This window comes from Cynocephalus volans, chromosome 4 (assembly GCF_027409185.1).
Source record: "Cynocephalus volans isolate mCynVol1 chromosome 4, mCynVol1.pri, whole genome shotgun sequence".
In the NCBI taxonomy this organism is placed as follows: Eukaryota; Metazoa; Chordata; class Mammalia; order Dermoptera; family Cynocephalidae; genus Cynocephalus; species Cynocephalus volans.
This window is the reverse complement of record NC_084463.1, coordinates 119,649,943-119,667,542: the sequence shown is the minus strand read 5'-3', so window position 1 is coordinate 119,667,542 and position 17,600 is coordinate 119,649,943. Positions and strand designations below refer to the sequence as shown.

At 42.2% G+C, this 17,600-nt stretch overlaps 1 protein-coding gene across 3 annotated transcripts in view; it reads right to left on the bottom strand.

The window, feature by feature from the left end:
• The window catches only part of NAV2 (neuron navigator 2), a 288,936-nt gene that overhangs the window by 194,193 nt on the left and 77,143 nt on the right, over window positions 1-17,600 (bottom strand). For all 3 annotated transcript variants that reach the window (XM_063095507.1, XM_063095508.1, XM_063095509.1), the window contains exon 7: window positions 15,275-15,441. In XM_063095507.1, coding sequence (XP_062951577.1) covers window positions 15,275-15,441 — 167 coding nt within the window. The remainder of the gene's footprint in view (window positions 1-15,274; window positions 15,442-17,600) is intronic.

The window sequence follows — 17,600 nt, the reverse complement described above, 5'->3', positions numbered from 1 at the left end:
TTTTGGGCCAGCAGTGGCCATTTCAGTTGCCAAGACATGAGCACTAACGCTGACCAACACCCCAAGGCCAGAGCCACGCATCTTGGCATGCTCAGACAGAAGGAAGCTCAGAAAACACCCGACCCCTTTCCTTAGGATATTTGTTGGTTCAGCTACAATGTCTTTCCTCTAATCTGTCCAAAGATACTTCAGTTACCAGCTCCCAGGAACAGGATAGCAAGTTGTTTCAAATTGTGGATCTGTAGGCACTAAGATGGTCAGAGCCCAGACTGAAGGATGATAAAAAAAAAACAAAAAACAAAAGGAAAAACAATTCTATTCAAAAAAGATCCTCTACTAATCAAAGAGTACTTTGTTCCAGAACACTGTGGAAAAATCATTAAGTATGACCCTTTAAAGTTGTTTTAGAGGAGTATAATTGGCTGATTTCTTTTTGTTTAAAACTCTGCTGAAAGATTTATCTTTATTCTACTTTAGCCAATTTATAAAAAAAGGACAACTAACAAATGTTTCTTCCAATATGTTTGCTTGCCTCAATCAATAGTTTTGTCTCAAATTCCCCTCCCCCAGTGAGTGGCAGTGGAGAGATTCCAAGAATCAACAGATTACATTTCTAAGATCCCAGTAGCAAAAGACAACCAGGTGGATATTTGCCAAGCTGTGATAAGTGTTTGTTTGCTAGAAGCTGTCCTTTCAGTGAAGGTCACTCTGTGTTTCTTGGTCTCTCGGTTTTCACAAATACCCTTCACCATGGTTCATCCAAGAAATGAGGCTAAGCAAGAAGAGGTGGTTACTTGGGTGCTCTGGACTTTTGATCTGAGGCAACAGACCAGGAGTGGAGAACTGGCCCTGGAGTTCCCAGTTGCCTGCTGCGGTTACTTTGTCCTTTGCAGTCATTTCTGACTTCTGTATACTCATGAATTCGTTGACTTAACGAACATTAGACACACAATTCAGGGCGCTTTTCCACGTTTCATTTCACATGTCCTCATAGAAACTTTATGCAATTGATGCTCTTCTCATTTCCATTTTAGAGCTGAGGAATTTGAGGTTCAGAGGTGTTAAAGGATTCATCAAAGTCACACGGCCACATCAAATGGAGTTGCTGGGACCAGACCTCAGGTGTCCTGAACCCAAGTCTGGCATTTACACCATCTTCATCACACGACAACTTTTGCCAGTGGGTGTGGAAAAGAGAAAGCAGAGAAGCATGGGTAGAGGAAGACCAAGGATCCTAAAGGCCAGAGAACAGGCTTAAGTGGAACCAGGCCTGTTTTGCAGAGAGCTCCTTTCACAGGTGGTTCCTACCTTCCTAACCTTGGCCAAAAGGGGCCTCATAAAGCAAGTGGGGCTTGTGTCCTCTCACAGACCAGTTTGCATCTGCTAGTCAGAGAGACTTTCTGTGGGACCATGGATGCTTCAGCCACTCTTCCTGCTGAGAGTTCTCAGAGCAACACGCCCCCATGCTTGCAGGGATCTGCAAATATGTTTCAGTTTACCTTTTGTGACATCACAGCATTCTCGTTTCCATGTGACTGTAGTGAAAATAGACTATTACCCTGACAAATGAAATCAATCCATCTATACATATTTACTGAGCCCGACTTAATTATTGTGATAGATTGATTAGAAAAACAGCCCTAAGTCTCCTCCCCTCTATCACATCTGCTTCGCGATGTGACTTTGCAGCCCATCCCTCAATAGGTAGATCTGTTTCCCAACCCCATGAATGTGAGCAGACCATGTGCCTAGCTTTGGCCAACAGAGTGAAGAAGGAAACTGATGTCCCCTTTCAGAGCTTAGGCCTCAGAGGGCTTTGTACACTTCAACCTCTGTCTTGGAACAGCCTGGACTAGTCTTCTTGGAGGATGAAAGGTCATGGAGAGAAAGCTGGGTTGTCTTGACTGAGGCCATGACAGATCACCAGACGACCTCAGATGCGTGAGCAAGCCTGGCCAAGAGCCCCGCAGCCTGGCGCACCTCAGCAGGATTGTTCTGCCAACCTATAGGATTCTGAGAAATAATACATGGCTATTACTTGAAACCACTATTTTTATGGGCTGGAGAGATAGCATTAAGTCACAACTGGTTTCACCAAACTTGTCAAGGCTGGAAGGTCCAGAAAAAGGTTAGTTCCCCCAAGTTTCACTATTATTTACTATTTCCTAAGCAGTAACAGGTTTGAAGAAGCTCCAGGGGGAGCTTCTATTGGAGGGTTTGAGACTGAAATGACTCCAAATTTGGCTAAAAGAACAAAAGCTTGTAGTCAGGTGACACATTGGTTAAAATCCTTGCCCCAGCACATATCTCCTACATGGAAAAGTCACTTTCTCTCACAGGTACTCACTGGTTTTGACTCCGAGCCAGATGGATTTCACATGAGACAAAGTAATCCTGGCCCCCTAAGAAGATTTATTGCTGAAGGCCAGAGCCTCACTCATGCATGAACAGGACAGAATGAGAGTCTCTGGGGCACAGAAATTTTTAAATATAGGACCCAGTTTCTTCCCTATAAGGTCTAAATGGCTCGCTTTTCTGTGAGCTCTATCCCTAGTTTTCCTTAATAAATGCTGCCCCCTACAGCATGTATGTGAAATGGATTTTTTAAAAAACTTCTGCCTGAAGACATTCCTGCCTGGCTCTAGAAGAGGACAAGGAATGAACCCAAGTGTTAAATGGCTGAAACCACCCACATATAACTTCTCACCAAGTAGCCATGATTTCTTCTATGTGGCAGAGATCCTTGCCTGTGGCCTCTTTGATGGTCTGGGAGCATGAACTTGGCAAGTTCAATACAATTTATCTGAAGTTAAGGAAGAAATCTTCCCGAATATGTAAAAGATATCATCACAAATGGTACACACGGCATATTTGCAGAAGATGCATTTTTTTTTTTCAGCACAGAAATGAATCCTAGAGGACCATCAAGAATAAAGTACATTTTTGGAATGAATACCCACCCTTAGAGGAACAAATCCAAAGGTGTGGCTTTGGGAACTCTAATAAGCTGTGGGAGATGCGTGTTTGACATTACTGAGGCAAAGGAGGTCTTTTCAGAACCTGCTAAAATCACACCAACTCTACCCTTTGCCTGGGATAATCAAACCCTAGATCTGCAAGGGATGTCAGACCTACCTGCTAACGTAAGAAACCCCACTTACAGCAGCCCTAGCAAGTGACATTCTACCCTTTTTGTTTGAATACCTCTGGGGTCAGGGAACTCGCAACTCAAGATAGCCTGTTCAACTGTGAGAAGACAAATGTAAAAAGTTACTTTTTAAATATATGGGACCAAAGTTTGCTTCCCTATAACTTTTTAGTTCCATTCTCTGTTGCCAGAGAGAGGAGAAAAAGCTGGCCCAGGATACAGACCTTCATTTCTACAAGGGAACTGGTTTCTCTCCATAAAACTCTTTTCCAAAACACCCTTTGTTTCTAACTTTGTGTGGGACAAGGGGTACACTGAGCAAAGGGGACCCCTGCAAACTTTGTCTCACAAAAGTTCTCACCCTGGTGAGGCTCTAACTAATCCAGGGAATTAAATTCATTCATCATAGCTAATTCTTTTCAGAAGAACAGTTACCACAGAATGTGATATTACTGTGTTTTGTTTATTATCTATCTCTTCCACCAGACTGTAAGTTCCATGAGGGCAGGGACTGTTATCTGTTTTTTCAGTTTTGAATATTCAGTGACTGACATGATGCTTAACACATAGAAGACGTTCAATAAGTGATCTCAGATGCATGTGAATATATGAAGGACTGAGTTCCAAGGAAGTACATGAATATGTAATAAAGGATGGAGGGAATTGTTTACTCCAACTCCATACTGTACAGTCTGGTTTGGAATTATTCACCACTTAAAAATGGAGCCAAATTTTCTTGCAGCAAAAATCAACTAGTGCCTTCAAAGATCCTTTTCCTTAGGACTAAACCTGATCCTTCAATCCACCAGCTGCCCACCTGCTAAGTGAGGGCAGTGGGGGGATGGCCTTATGAAGACTGAGTTTAGCTCAGGCCTGCTATCAGTTCCTCACCTCAAGAGAAAGTTTTCCCACCAGGCCACTTGAACCGGATCACACCAACACTGTGGGTTTTCTCCAGTCCACATACATTCTTCCAAATGCAGGAAACAAATGTGAGGAGGGCCTGCCTATCTGGAAGAAAACATTTAGACTGCAAGTCACTGTCCCCCCAAATAGAGTACCCTGAGAATTCCAGGTTAGAAACCAAGGATCCAGTAGGAGATGCCACATGAGACCTGGGCAGTAGGGGGCAGCAGAGACTCACTGTCCGAGGCTGTCTTGAGCCAAAGCACATTTTTTTAAACTTTGCTTTTCCCAAGGTGAGTTATTATAGGTCACTAATTCCCCATTCCACTTTGAATTTCAGAAAACCGCTGTGATTCTCCCACTGTGAAAAAGTCAGAGGGAACATTAGGTGTTTCAAGGCACTCTTTACCTTTGCTGTCATGAGGGAAGTAGGCCAGGCCACTGTTTTCCATCAGCAGTTAATATCTAGGCATTGTCCACAAAGTTCAGAAAGCCTTGCCAATCACAAAATTCGGCATAGCCGCCACTAAGTAATCATGGCAGAAGGACAGTAAGAATGTGAACTGTGTCCACAGTGCCTTGGCACAAACCACTCTGCAGCACAACTATCCACATGGCATAATGCCAGAAGGTGGCCTGTGCATCATTCTTACCATGAAGTAGACATACAGCGACCATTATCTTAGAGACGAACATTCTCAATGTGACCCCTTTTCTGACATCCTTGTCAGAAGTTGCTTTCCTGGCACAAGGGCTGTGTGTTGTAGCCTAATGAAATGTACACACTGACGGAATCAGGAAGGCAAGCTGCAGCCGAAAAACAGGCATTTTCTCTGTTAGGTTCATTTAAGTCTGAGGATGTCATGTTTTCAGCGCAGAGAGGCAGCTAACTACACCTTCACAAGAAACTCTTCAGCAAGTTGTTACAGCTACGTGAGCTGTCAAGTTTTCTTGCTCAGGAGCTCTCCCCTCATTCTGACCAACATTCTGTTCTCACACTTCGTGTTGTGAATATGGGCCACATATGCTCACAGAAAAGTTAATTTCATTTATCCCAAACTGCATTCATCTTTCCATGCTGATGAACATTGTCAAATACCTAACTTGGAGAAGAAAATAAATTTTTTAAGAACATTTAAATGAATTAATAAACTCAGCCCTAACCGCAGGTCACACCTGGATAAAAATAACAGAGCACCCAGAAACGTAAACATTTTCCCCTCTCAATGATCCTTGAAATTAAATTGAATTCATGTATGTGTGACACTATTCATAACAGATGAAAGCAAGAGCAATGCTGAGATTTATCACCTGAACATCAGATGAACATCAATTAGTCATTTTTCATCCCTGACATAAGACTAATCAAATAGATATTTCATCTTCCTAAATGATTTATTTTCCCTCCCTTTTTCTCTACTGACTCTTCTTGTTACAAAAAGCTAGGATTATCGTATTTTAGAGAAAGAATATATAACAGACCCATAAAGCTCACACACTGGTCCATATTTAGAGAAAAGCAAACATGGTTATATCCTTCTTATTCTTCTCTGTGAAAAAGAATGGCTTTAGCATTAAAGATTATTAGTCTCACACTTTGGAGGAATTTTTGCATCTCCTCCTCTGAAGGCTCTTCTGAATTACACAGTAGACCAAGAAAATGGCTCCCAAAGGGGACCAGAGAAACTATGCCAGAGACGATTTCTTTCACCCTGACACCTGACTTTAATTGAATGGTAGAGGTTAAGAACAACAGCTGGATGGAGTAAGGGAGGGAAGGCACATCACTGGGCCACCTCTCTAGGTAGCTTTAATAGTGCTCACCTTCCTATGAACATAAAGGACCACCAAGCTCATCGAGTGCCGAGCAGAGAAAGAGCCGAAAGACGATTCTCCATCTAGGGCAAGGGTGAGCTGATGTTCCCCTCAGAGCAGCTCCTTGCTTTATATTATCTCTGCTACCACATCTAGACCCCAAAGGGACACTTCCAGCCTAAGTAGGAGATCCAAATCCTTCCCCTTAGTTTCTGTTAGCTCAGCTGAAACAGGACACAACAGGTTTTAAAAAATAAAATAAGAACTTCACTTATTTTAAAGATTAGCAGGCAAGAGCACAAAACCAAAAGAAGACACAAATACCTATGCAAATAGGTTAGTCTAGTCAGCATAAGTTGCTGGCTCTGAGAATTTAAATATGTGTATGATAACACGTATATGTAAATTTAAATGGTTCCCCTCAAGTGCCTGCCATATGCCAGGCATTAGTCTGGGTGTTTTACTACATTACCTTCATTCCCCATAACTATATACTACACAAAGTAGTCGCTGAGAGTTGAAGGACAGTTAGAAGGCAGTCTTCTCTTTCAAAGGTAACCAAGTCCTGCTAAGATAAGGGTTCTTAAAACTTCAGTGCCATCAGAAAGAGAAATACCACATGTTCTCACTTATTGGTGGGAGCTAAAAATAAATAAATCAATTCACACACACACACAAAAAAACCGGGGGGGGGGGAGACACAACAACTACAATTCCTTGAAGTTGATAGGACAAGCGAACAGAAAGGACATTGTTGGGTGGGAGCGGGGAGAGGGGGGGGGTTTCGGTAACGGGCTACAATAATCAATCACATTGTATATCGACAAAATAAAATTAAGGAAAAAAATAAATAAAATTTTTGGCTGACTGGTAAAACAAAACAAAACAAAACAAAAAAACAAAAAAACTTCAATGCCATAAGAATACATGGGTTTAAAATGTAGATTTCTGGGCTCTAACTCAGAAATCTCAATTAGATGAACTAGGTTTGTAAAGCCTGGTGATTTGTGTTTTTAGCAATTACCTTAAGGTATGATGGTCTGGATGGCCCATGAATCATGCCTTGAGAAATACGTCTTGAGCGTTCAATTTACCAAGGTCTTGCCAGATCATGAGACTTGAACTGTGTGCTTCAGACAACAGAGAGCTACCCATGCCCAGCCTGTTCTCTCTTCAATCACATATGGGCAATTTGCATATACTACGTTGTAGAAGAAAAATGTTACTACTTAGACATTCCTTTGGAGATAGGCACCATGTGTTTGGGAACTTTTCATCTATTCAATTAGACATTGTCAATACTGTGTTTAGAACAAAAGGAATCTATGATGTAAAATGCAAACTATAATAATGAAACCTGTCTTTACTGCAGGAGCCATGACCACCACTAACTCACTTGTGAAAGGGCACCATTAACAGGCAGCAAAACAACTGACCACTCAATATTTCAAAAGGTCAGAATTTAGCAATTTTCTCATGCCATGTAAATGATATCCCCACAATGTCAAAAACTCAAGCTATCAGGAAATAATAATAAGTCATTTATACAGAAATGTCTACAACCAACAGAGAGGTGACAAAGACCAATGATTTGAATTGGGTTATGCAAAAAATTAGAAAGAGTACCTCACATCTTATCTTCTCCCACACTAGGGCTAGAGCAGCCTGATGCCACTTCACAGATAAATAAACTGAATCTCTGAGAGGTACAGTGACTTGTTGGAAAAGAATTCTCAAAACCTTTTCTTCTGCACGAGAATTTGACCTTGGGTTAACCTTCTAACTGTTTCCCTGGAAACCTGATAAAGATAGAATGTCCACTATTTACTAAGCAACTTTGCTCATGATAGAAATGACCCTTGATTGTTAAACTACAGTCTTCTGGACTGGGAAGAACCATAAATGAAGTATAAAAACCTCTTGCAGACACCATCATTTTGGGCTTTTCTGAGTGCTATGACTACTAATTGGGCCTAATCCTTATGAGAACTCTAGAAGTTACACATGGAGCTGGGACAAGAGATATGGGCTCCTGTATGGCTATGTGGCTTTTAAGCTAGTGACTCATGCACCTGTCCTATGTGAGTCTTCCCGCACATCTGAGCTGTTACCTGGGGTAAGGGGAAAGGATAGCACCTGATGGCTGTGTGGACTGCTGCAAAGACCACTCCTTTGGAGGAGAAACCCCTGCCACTGCCTTCCAGCAAACTGCAATTCCTGTCTACATCCCTCCGAGTAGAATGTTGCCAGGGATGGCCTGGGAGGGTCTTTGAGGGTCATACTTCCGAGAAATGGCAGGGCCAGAATTCAAAACTCAGTTGTCTGCCTTTAAAGTACTTGCTTTCTATTTGATTGCAGGGCCCCCAACCTCATCTCCTGAGATGACTGTATTCTAGTCTAAGAGATGGTGCGACTTCAAAACGTACCTGGTTTTCCCCTGCTCTAGTGCCCTGTAAGGTCTGTAAGTTTGGTAGCTTCTAATCCATCTGGACCACCTAGGCTCAACAGGTGGTCGAACTTGTCACTGAGTTGTCTTTCCAGACAATTTCCCAGAGAATTCTTTAAATTCAATGATGCTACCCTGGTTCACACCTCTAAGCTGGTTTTCTAAGCTCTCTTATAATTATGGGATCTGGCTGGAGGGGCCTAGCAACTTCACAGCAGATTCTCAAACACACTGAGATCAATGGGCACATAAGCTCTCCCTGGGATAACAGCTCTAGGAATGACAGAGGTCTCCTGATGACCAAGGGAGGCCCTACCCCATCAGTGAAACAATCTTGGAGAAGTTTACCTTCTACAGGCCCTCCATAGAACACAAGTTTAATAATACGGTGAACCCAGTAGAGATGCTCTCTGACCAACACCCACACCAGAGGAGCAGCCTGAGTCGCTCCTTCCCAGCCTTCCCTTCCTTTTCTCTCTGCAAAAATCTGGGGATAGAAATCAATGCAAATGATATCACTTATCAGAAGTCCTCCCTGAGCCTTCCTGCTAAGTTCACCTTTTTCTTGACAACTTTGACCATCTCTCTATTTTGGAATAGAGCCCCTGGGAAGCAGAGCCTGTGTCTCAGTACACCTGTCACTATAACCAGCCCAAAGCTGGACAGTGGCTGTTCCATAAACTGTGACGAAATGAATGAACGAAAGAAACAACATGAAACCAGACACCCCAACAACTTTCTTTATTGTATGACTTGGACTACTGAATTAATTCTATCTAGTCTAACTGTAATTTTATGTCAGAATCCCAGTTAATGGCAGGACATGGGCACTTCTCCACAGCTACGTCTCCCAATCACTAACTCAGATAAACAACTTGCTTCACCAACCACAATGTGACAAGTTGACAGAGATTTTTAATCAATGGTCCCAATGTTACTCAGATGTGACATAGTGCTGACAGCTGTAGAACTCTGTCTCCAGCCACGTCTGGCTCTTCTCTTCCCCATGACAGGCAGGAGTGAACAAAGAGTGAAAGGGTGACAGAGAGAACGAAGACCACAGAGGGAACACAACAGAAAGTGTGGGTGGCGCTCACATTAGCCGAAGCCCAACAGCCAGTACAAACTGAAGAATGCACTCACACTCCACAGCAGTTTAGTGATGGAAGACTGCAGACTCACTCACAGAGGAGAAACTGAGGCTAGAGAAGTGAAGTATCATGAGAGCAGAGATCATAATCTCAAACCCAAGGGCTTTTTGTCTTATGCCAAGACCACTAGTTGTCACTCACAGCAAAGTGTCAGTAAACAAGGCCTGTTTTTAAGCAAATATGTCAGGCCTTAAAAACTAACACCACCTTAAGTGACATTACAAGTGGCGCCATTATGGGCCCACAAGGGCGTATTAACGTGGCAGCCTAAGACGGCGCTGGGAGGAAGTAGGGTGGGAGTGTCTGTGGGAACCTTGCCTTAGCCCTTATTGGCCAAATACGCGCTTCCATGCTCATGAACACTGCGTGACTGCAATAGCTAGGCACTGAGACAGGACGCATGCTCTCGTAACCTTTAAGCTGACTGGAGGATGTAAAAACCTCCCTTCCCCATTTGCCTTTAAAAGCAAGCGCTTGTGTGATAATAAACGGAACTGCTCGACAGAACCCCCGCCGCGTCTAAGTGTCCTTAAACCGGCTGGTTGGGGCCGGCGGCTGTGCTCACCTCTCTTCACGGCTCTCTTCCCCCGTCTCCTTCCAACAGGGACAAGAGGGAAAGAGGAATCCGGGCAATCCACTCGCCCACCAGAAGGGACACCAAGGGAGAGACTGATAACAAGGCTAGGGCTGTACGGGTCGGCCAGCGGTGGACCCGACACAAATGTTCTTGTTATTTCAGCTCCTTAAAATAATTTGCCTCATTTTAAAAAAATGAAAGTATTTTTTTCCCAAGAGAGTGGTAAAAGTGGTATCAAGTGTGTAGGGAAACTAGCCCTCTCATACATTGTTGATGAAAATATAAATAGGTACAACCTTTGAGGAGCAAAATTTGGAAGTATTAAAATAACTGTAAAATGTACATACTCTTGATGCAGCAATTCCACTGAAATGGGTGTATACATGTAAAAAAAAATATTAATCTCAGTACTATTAATAATACCAAAAAATTAGAAGCAACCTAAATGAAAGTGATTAAATATTAAGGTAAATCCATACAGTGGAATATTATGCAACTATTATGAAGAGAGAGTGACCTATATGTATAGAAAAAAAAAAGGCTGTCCAAAGTTTGGTGATTTATAAATTAAGTCATACCAATTAAAAGTTATATTTAATATGTGGGGGGTAGGGGGGTTGTATATACAGAGCTCTTGAAGAATTAAACAGTTACTAATAAAGCACTTTATAATAATATCTAGCAAGCAGTAAACACTAGGAAAATTTTATCTATCAAAATATGATAGCATATGCATGGAAAAAATACAGAGTAATATAAAATAAGTGGTAAACAGCGGCTATTTCTAGGAGGTAGGATTATGTAGGGTTCTATGTCCTTTAATAAATTTCTAAGTTATTTACATATTTTTTACATGATTAATTTTATAATGAAAATATAGTAAGTATATGCTTTCTATAAAATAAAGAAAACCACATTATTCAGAAGAGAACATCTTCCATATGCACAGAAGTCAGTCCAGGAATACCAAACGTTTCCAATTCATATGATGGACCAAATACTTCACAAATATACTAGACTCCTGGCAGTGTTAATCCATATAGAGGATGTGAGAAGACAGAAGGAAGAGAAAACAGATAATATCCCAAATGTTTGAAAAGGCAGCTATTTCCTCTCCCCTGAAAATCTGTGAATCTGTCTGGAGCCTGAGGGCCACTGGGAGTCAACAGAGGAAGTGAGCGGCCCCCATACATCTGGGTCGTGCCTGGATGCTGACTTTTCACAGCCACAACTGCTCACAGATTGCTCAGGTTAGGTCACTCACTGCTACTTGCAGGAGTGAGAGGATGAGACCGAAGGTGACCTGACCATGATGGCAGTGATGATACCACAGACAACCAGCAAGTTTCCTACAGGCTCTGCAGACTTTCCTCCAAATCCTGCAGGCAGTACCTGAGATCAGTCCTCAGGAAAACTAGTAGGTTATGTTGCTGTACAGGAACATTTTTGGTTTTTATATATCAACCACCACCTTATGAAACAATCTAATGAATTTCGTGTGAGTCTCTAGGCTTTGTCGAGCTAAGAAGTATTCTCTATCACTTTTCTTGAGTTTCACATCTCAGTTGATCATTCCGTATCACCAGAACTAAATTCAGTGATGATGGCAAGAGAGGGCATGATTTTAAGAAGAATCTGTTAGAATTTCCCCACAAACCATAAAGTGCTCTGTGGGTTGAAAAGTTGCCTGTTATAATTTTTTATTCCTCAATACTTTTTAAAAATTGGGACTAAATGTTGAAATATTTTTGTCATTTATTGGCAGGATAATGAATTTCTCATTTAACTTACCGATGTGATCATATCAGTTCCTAGGAGTGGAATTCTTGAGTCGTTGGGTCACATATTAAAGTCTACGAATCACATGCTATAACATGGATGAACTTTGAGGACATTATGCTATGTGAAATAAGCCAGTCACAAAAAGACAAACACAGTATGATTTCACTTCTAGGAGGGATCCAGTCAAACTCATAGAAACAGAAGGTAGAGCAGCGGTTGCCAGGGGCTGGTGAGAGCAGGGAACGGCAATTACTGTTCGATGGGCACAGAGTTTCAGTTTGCAGGATTAAAAAGTTCTGGACATTGGTTGCACAAAAATATGAATATACTAAACGTTACTGAACTTTACATTTAAAAATGGTTCAAAGGGTTGACTTTATGTTAGTGTATTTTACTACAATTAAGAAAAAAAAAAAGTCTATGAATTGGATCACCCAAGAGTGAAATGCCAGAACACAATCCAATCAGGGCTTGAGTCACTCACAAGAAAGTTTTGATAAAGGACGAAGGGGCACAGATGATGAGACTGTGTCATGGATTTCACCTCCTCTGCAAACGGTCCTTTCCTCAACTGCAGCACCAGCCACAGTGAGCAAGGGCATCCCTCCCCAGGATGGAACTTTTCAAGGTAAAGGACGTGATCACACGCCTCCAAGTACCTGTGTGTCTCACACATCACCAGCTGCTGAGTTATTTCTGACCCCTCTCCACACTCTATATTTTGCATGTAAGCTGGCTACTTCATGAGCTGGGGTAAAGAGCTCAGGTTAAGGGGGCACATCATAGGGACCAAAAAGGAGAAGGAAATAGAAGTTTCTGGAAATAAAGTCACACTGGCTCTTTTCCTCAGGACGGTGGGAAAATATTAGTATAAAAAGCACTCAGGCCTGCCCCAAGCCTGCTCTATACACCTCCCCAGTGGAGGGGAGGGATAATAAGTACACCCTCCCACACTCCTGGAACAACCACCAGGTATCTGTATCATCCCGAATCCTCCCAGGAGTTTGCAAACTTTGTAGCTCACGAAATGTTTTCACGGCTCTTCCTCACTTCATCCTTGTAACAAACTTCGCCAAGGACAGGACCGAGTTCAAATCCTGGAGATGAACTTGGATATGAACTCCAGAGCTGAATTATCAGACAGGACAAGTTACTGAATCCAGTTAGCCTCATTTTCTCTATCTGTCAAATTGGGTTAATAGTACTTACCTCACAGAATGTTTATGAAGATCAGGTAAGATACTAAAAATCAAAGTCACTGGCAAATAATACATGCTTCATAAATAAGTATGACTTCCCTTTCTTCTGACACTAGAGTCTTTCCCAGGGTCATTGCCTCTATCAGAATTCACAGCCACAGTCCTTTAAGAGACCTCATCGCTTGGCATACACATGGGATGGCCTGCCCAGGGCAGGGACAGGTTGGTGGCTGTCCTAGCACTGGTCAGAAGCACCTGGCTGGGCTCTCTGAGTGGCCCTGAATCTGTGGCAGGCTCTGGAACACAGTATCCTCCCACACCTGTTCCCAGCCACAAGGAAATTTTACATTTTCTCACATTTTTAGACTTTTATCTCACATCTATCCTTCAGACTTTTTTTTAATGACAGCTGCTCCCCAGATGATCATGACACAAGGGCAGACTGGTCCACCAGGAGAGACCCTTCACAGGCTTTACCTAACACCTTCCCAGCTCTCCCCTCCTGTGTCAGTCTGCATATTCCAACAGCCCTCGACAGGCAAGGCTCTAAGCATCTGCTTTGCACTTCCAGGAAAAGCACACAATCGTGGTTCTGAAACCAAAGTGCCTGGGTTCAAATCCAGCTCCACCTCTCACTATCTCTGGTGCGACCTTTACAAGTACTTAACCTTTCTTAGTTTTTAGTTTCACTTAATTTTTTTAGTTTCACTCTTTGTAAAATGGGGATAAAATGAGGCATACAGTAAGTACTCAGAAAATTTAGCCTTTACTTATTAACATAAAAAACAAAAACCTTTCCATATATTATAGGTGTGTACATATGTGTGCGTGTGTGCGTGTGTGTGTGTATATAATGTACTGTGAAAGTTCTAGAAGGACATGTATAGGATGGTTTATATTGGTACTCTTTAAGGAGCATATAAAGGAGAACTTTGATATATATTTGTACTATTTTACAAACGTATATTATTTTTATAACTAAGCATACTTTTGAAAAGAACACACTCGGGTATGGTGAAGAAAAGGAAAGGAGGAGAGGGAGGGAAGGGGTAAAAAAAGAGAGAAGAAGAAAAATAGTTTACTCAAGGCAGAAACCAAGGGCTGGATCACAAAGTCTTGACTGGTTGAGACACCCTGGTTATGGCTTTAGTGCTAGTTGTAGAGTTCTCAATGCCTTGGCTGGAAAACCTTCTGCCATGTATATCTGTCAGCAGTATATAAATTCCCTTCATATTTTGGGGGCAAAAAGATACAATGGCTAGCAAACTCTTGAGGGAACTCAACTCCATTAAACCAAGTGATCCTGGGTTGGAGGAGTAGATGGTGCAGGTTCTGGTATCATTCCTGTAGGAGGACTGCTCAGGCTCCTGGAGCACTCTAGGGAGTGAGTGGCAACTCTCTTGGGTCTCAGTAGAATGGAGGAACACTGTCCAGGGGAAGCCTTAGGAAGCTTCCCCACGGCCAGGTAGGAAATGCTTCCAAGGGACCTGGGTACATCCCCCAAAGAAGTCTAGACCACTTTGCCTGGGAAAAATGAAGGAGGGTTCTGCCTCTTATTGATGATCTTCTAAACTGCCTCAGTTTCTGCAATGTCTTGAGAGATACAGACTGAAGCAAGCAAAGGTTTGTTTTACTCTCTTCCAGGTAAGACCTCTACAGAGCTATTCATCCATTTTCTCCATCCTAAAAGCTCAGTAATATGTATAGTGAAAAAAAATCATATCCTTTTGTGGCAAAAGTTACATCATCACAACCCCAAGAGCAATGCTATCTACTCCTTATATGCAGCCAAGATCTTTGCTTAGCCAATCCACATTCCTGATTTTTTCAAAAGGTAAAAACATCCTTGTTCCTAACTCCCCTCACATTTCTGATGGGTAAAAAGATTATCAGCTCTCAAATGCATGCCCCAGAAGCTTGCATTTCTGGAAAGCCACCTATGTGTACAGCATAAATTCTATGAAAATTTATTTTCAGATTCCAAATGCTATATTGCTTCTCTCTGTAGCCAAGTATTTTATAGGCCACCATCCAAACAGATACAGTAATTCTTGTTGGAGACTATGTATATAACAATATCTCCCCTACTTTATTAACAACTGTGCTAACAAAGTTCCTGCCAGCCAGATATGTCCTTGTGAACCTTTCTTACCATTCTTTTCCAACTCCAACCCCAACCCCAACCAAACTCACCCAAAGGAATTGCTATAAAGGAAGATGTCAAAAAGGACCATGAAGAAGACAACTCACCTTTCTCATGGCTGCTTGGTGTTGGGGGCAGGGGTGAGGAGGTGACTGGTTTAGACTTGTCATAGTTGTTAAAGCTCTGGCTCCGTCGGTTATTAGCAGTGGCTGACCCTCCACGTGTTTTGGCCTCGCTGCCTGCAGCGGATACCCTCATGGTAGGACCTGGAAGTCTAAAATGCAAAAGCAACAGGGTAATGCACTCAGTCTCAGGAGAATAGCGGTGTCTCAGAAGAAGGAACTGCAACCATGCAGGAGCTAAAAGAAACGATCCAAGACATTGGATCTGTGGAGGTTTGCCAGTCAAAGGATTTAGTAGAACCACTACAAACATGTAGACTAGTAATGACCCCAGCAAAGTCCAATACCAAAATGTGAATGGTTTTTCTTTGAGCAAAGAGAAATAAATTTTGAAGGAAAAGTATATAAATATGTTTGCTGATTAAAAATACAAAGCTTGTCTTCCTTTTCCTCTGGGTTGGGTATTTTTTCTTTTCAATAAGGCTAAGCCACGTCATCTCTAATTCTATTAGGCATGGAACATAAAGGCCTAACTCCATACTGTTTACCTGTGTGTGCATCTCTTCTGGTAGCTATTGAAAACAGTGTTTGCCTTAATCCAGGGATGTAACTATCAAGAAAAGAACACAATTTATAATGGTAAGAAAGGGAATTGCTACCACTCGGAACCCAACACATCTGCAATGAAAGTTAAGGCCTGGCTGGAAACACTTGTCTAGACATACATTTTTCCTTCAACACCTGACAACCTGTCTATATAGGCATTACTCTGAGGCAGAAGCCCAGCTTCTCTGCACAGTAAATGGATAAAATCTTACTTACATTGGATCTGTAAAATCAGCAAGAATCTGTTTGCCTAAAGACAAACACACACTTTCCCTTTAAATAAAACACCTCATTTTGGGTGGTTTGGGAAATCAAGTCACAGACTTCTTTGTAATGTGTCTAAAGATATGGCCCATTCCCCAAAGAGTTATGAGTAAGACTCCCCAGATCAGAATTTTGGTCCAGGCACTTACTAAGCAGGCTGTTTCCAATAATCAAAGTTGAAAGATGAATAAATGATGAAATGTTTAGTTATATCTTTTGGCTAAAACCCACTTAGCTATGTTTAAAAGCCACTGGAACCTCAGTTGAATAGCAATAGATCTAATGGTAAGTCGGAATTTTCAACTCATAAAGCTTTCAGCCTTCTCTTTCCATGCAAATCTGTAAGCACCAAAGAAGTTTGCAGTCTGGAAGCATTTTAGATATAAGCAGGCAATCACTTTTAACTTTTTCTTGTTGGCTGAGCAAGAAAGATGGTTGTAGAGTAAACAGAGAACATGAGCTGGTGTGAGAGGACTATAAAATTTATACAGTTAGGAAGAAGCTGGCCCAATTCCCTGACTGGGAGCAGGGAGAAAAGAAAGGGGGTTAGATCTTCCCCCAACAGATGGCAGTGAGCACTTTAAGCCCTCACTTCCCACTGCACTAGGAGGAACTGTCCCTCTGTTAATTTACTCCATCTTGTTTGGAAAGGGTATTTACCCCACAGAGACAGGCACAGAGTGGGGTGAAAAAAATAGCAGTGCCAGTGTCTGTGTTTAGGGACTAGATGTGGCTAGCACAACTGGTCAAGGAGCCCCAGCAATGGGATCTTGGTACCTCTTGGTTCTGCTTCCTGCAAGTCTTTCCAGTCGGTGTTATCTGAGTACTTACATCGAACAGTAGAGCTTCTGCAGGTGCAGATATGGGGCTCCCTTGGGCTGGACTTATTTAACCCAGCTATAGTCTGCAGGAGTCTTTATGCCCACAGATAGGCCTGGAAAAGGATTATAGACTTGTTCCAAGATGATGTCACAGCAGTGGTATTAAGTGGGGTGGGGTAATGCAGGTCACACATTCTACTTTGGCGGGGAATTTGCAAAGAGCAGGGAAGCAAAAGCAACAAGGAGGAAAAAGAAGTGTTCCTTTCAGAGGTGCTGGAGAGCACCCACTGTGTTGATCCAGGGTTGGACCTCACCAGACTTTCAGGACAGAACAAGGATATTACAGAGACAAGCAATTGAAGCATAGGCTGGGACAGGTACAACCTTGATGAGGTAGGCAAGCAATCTGGTCTTCTATGAGGCAGTGTGGTTTAATGGACAGAATACAGGCTTTTCCATACACAACAAATTAAACCAGTCTCATACCTTCTCTGAGATTCATGTTCCTTACCTTGAATTGTGGGATAATGATAAACCACCTGATAGGATAGCTGTAAATTGAAATGGGACTGCATGTCTGGCCTATCGTAAGTACTAAATGCTTGTTAGTTCCCCTTCTC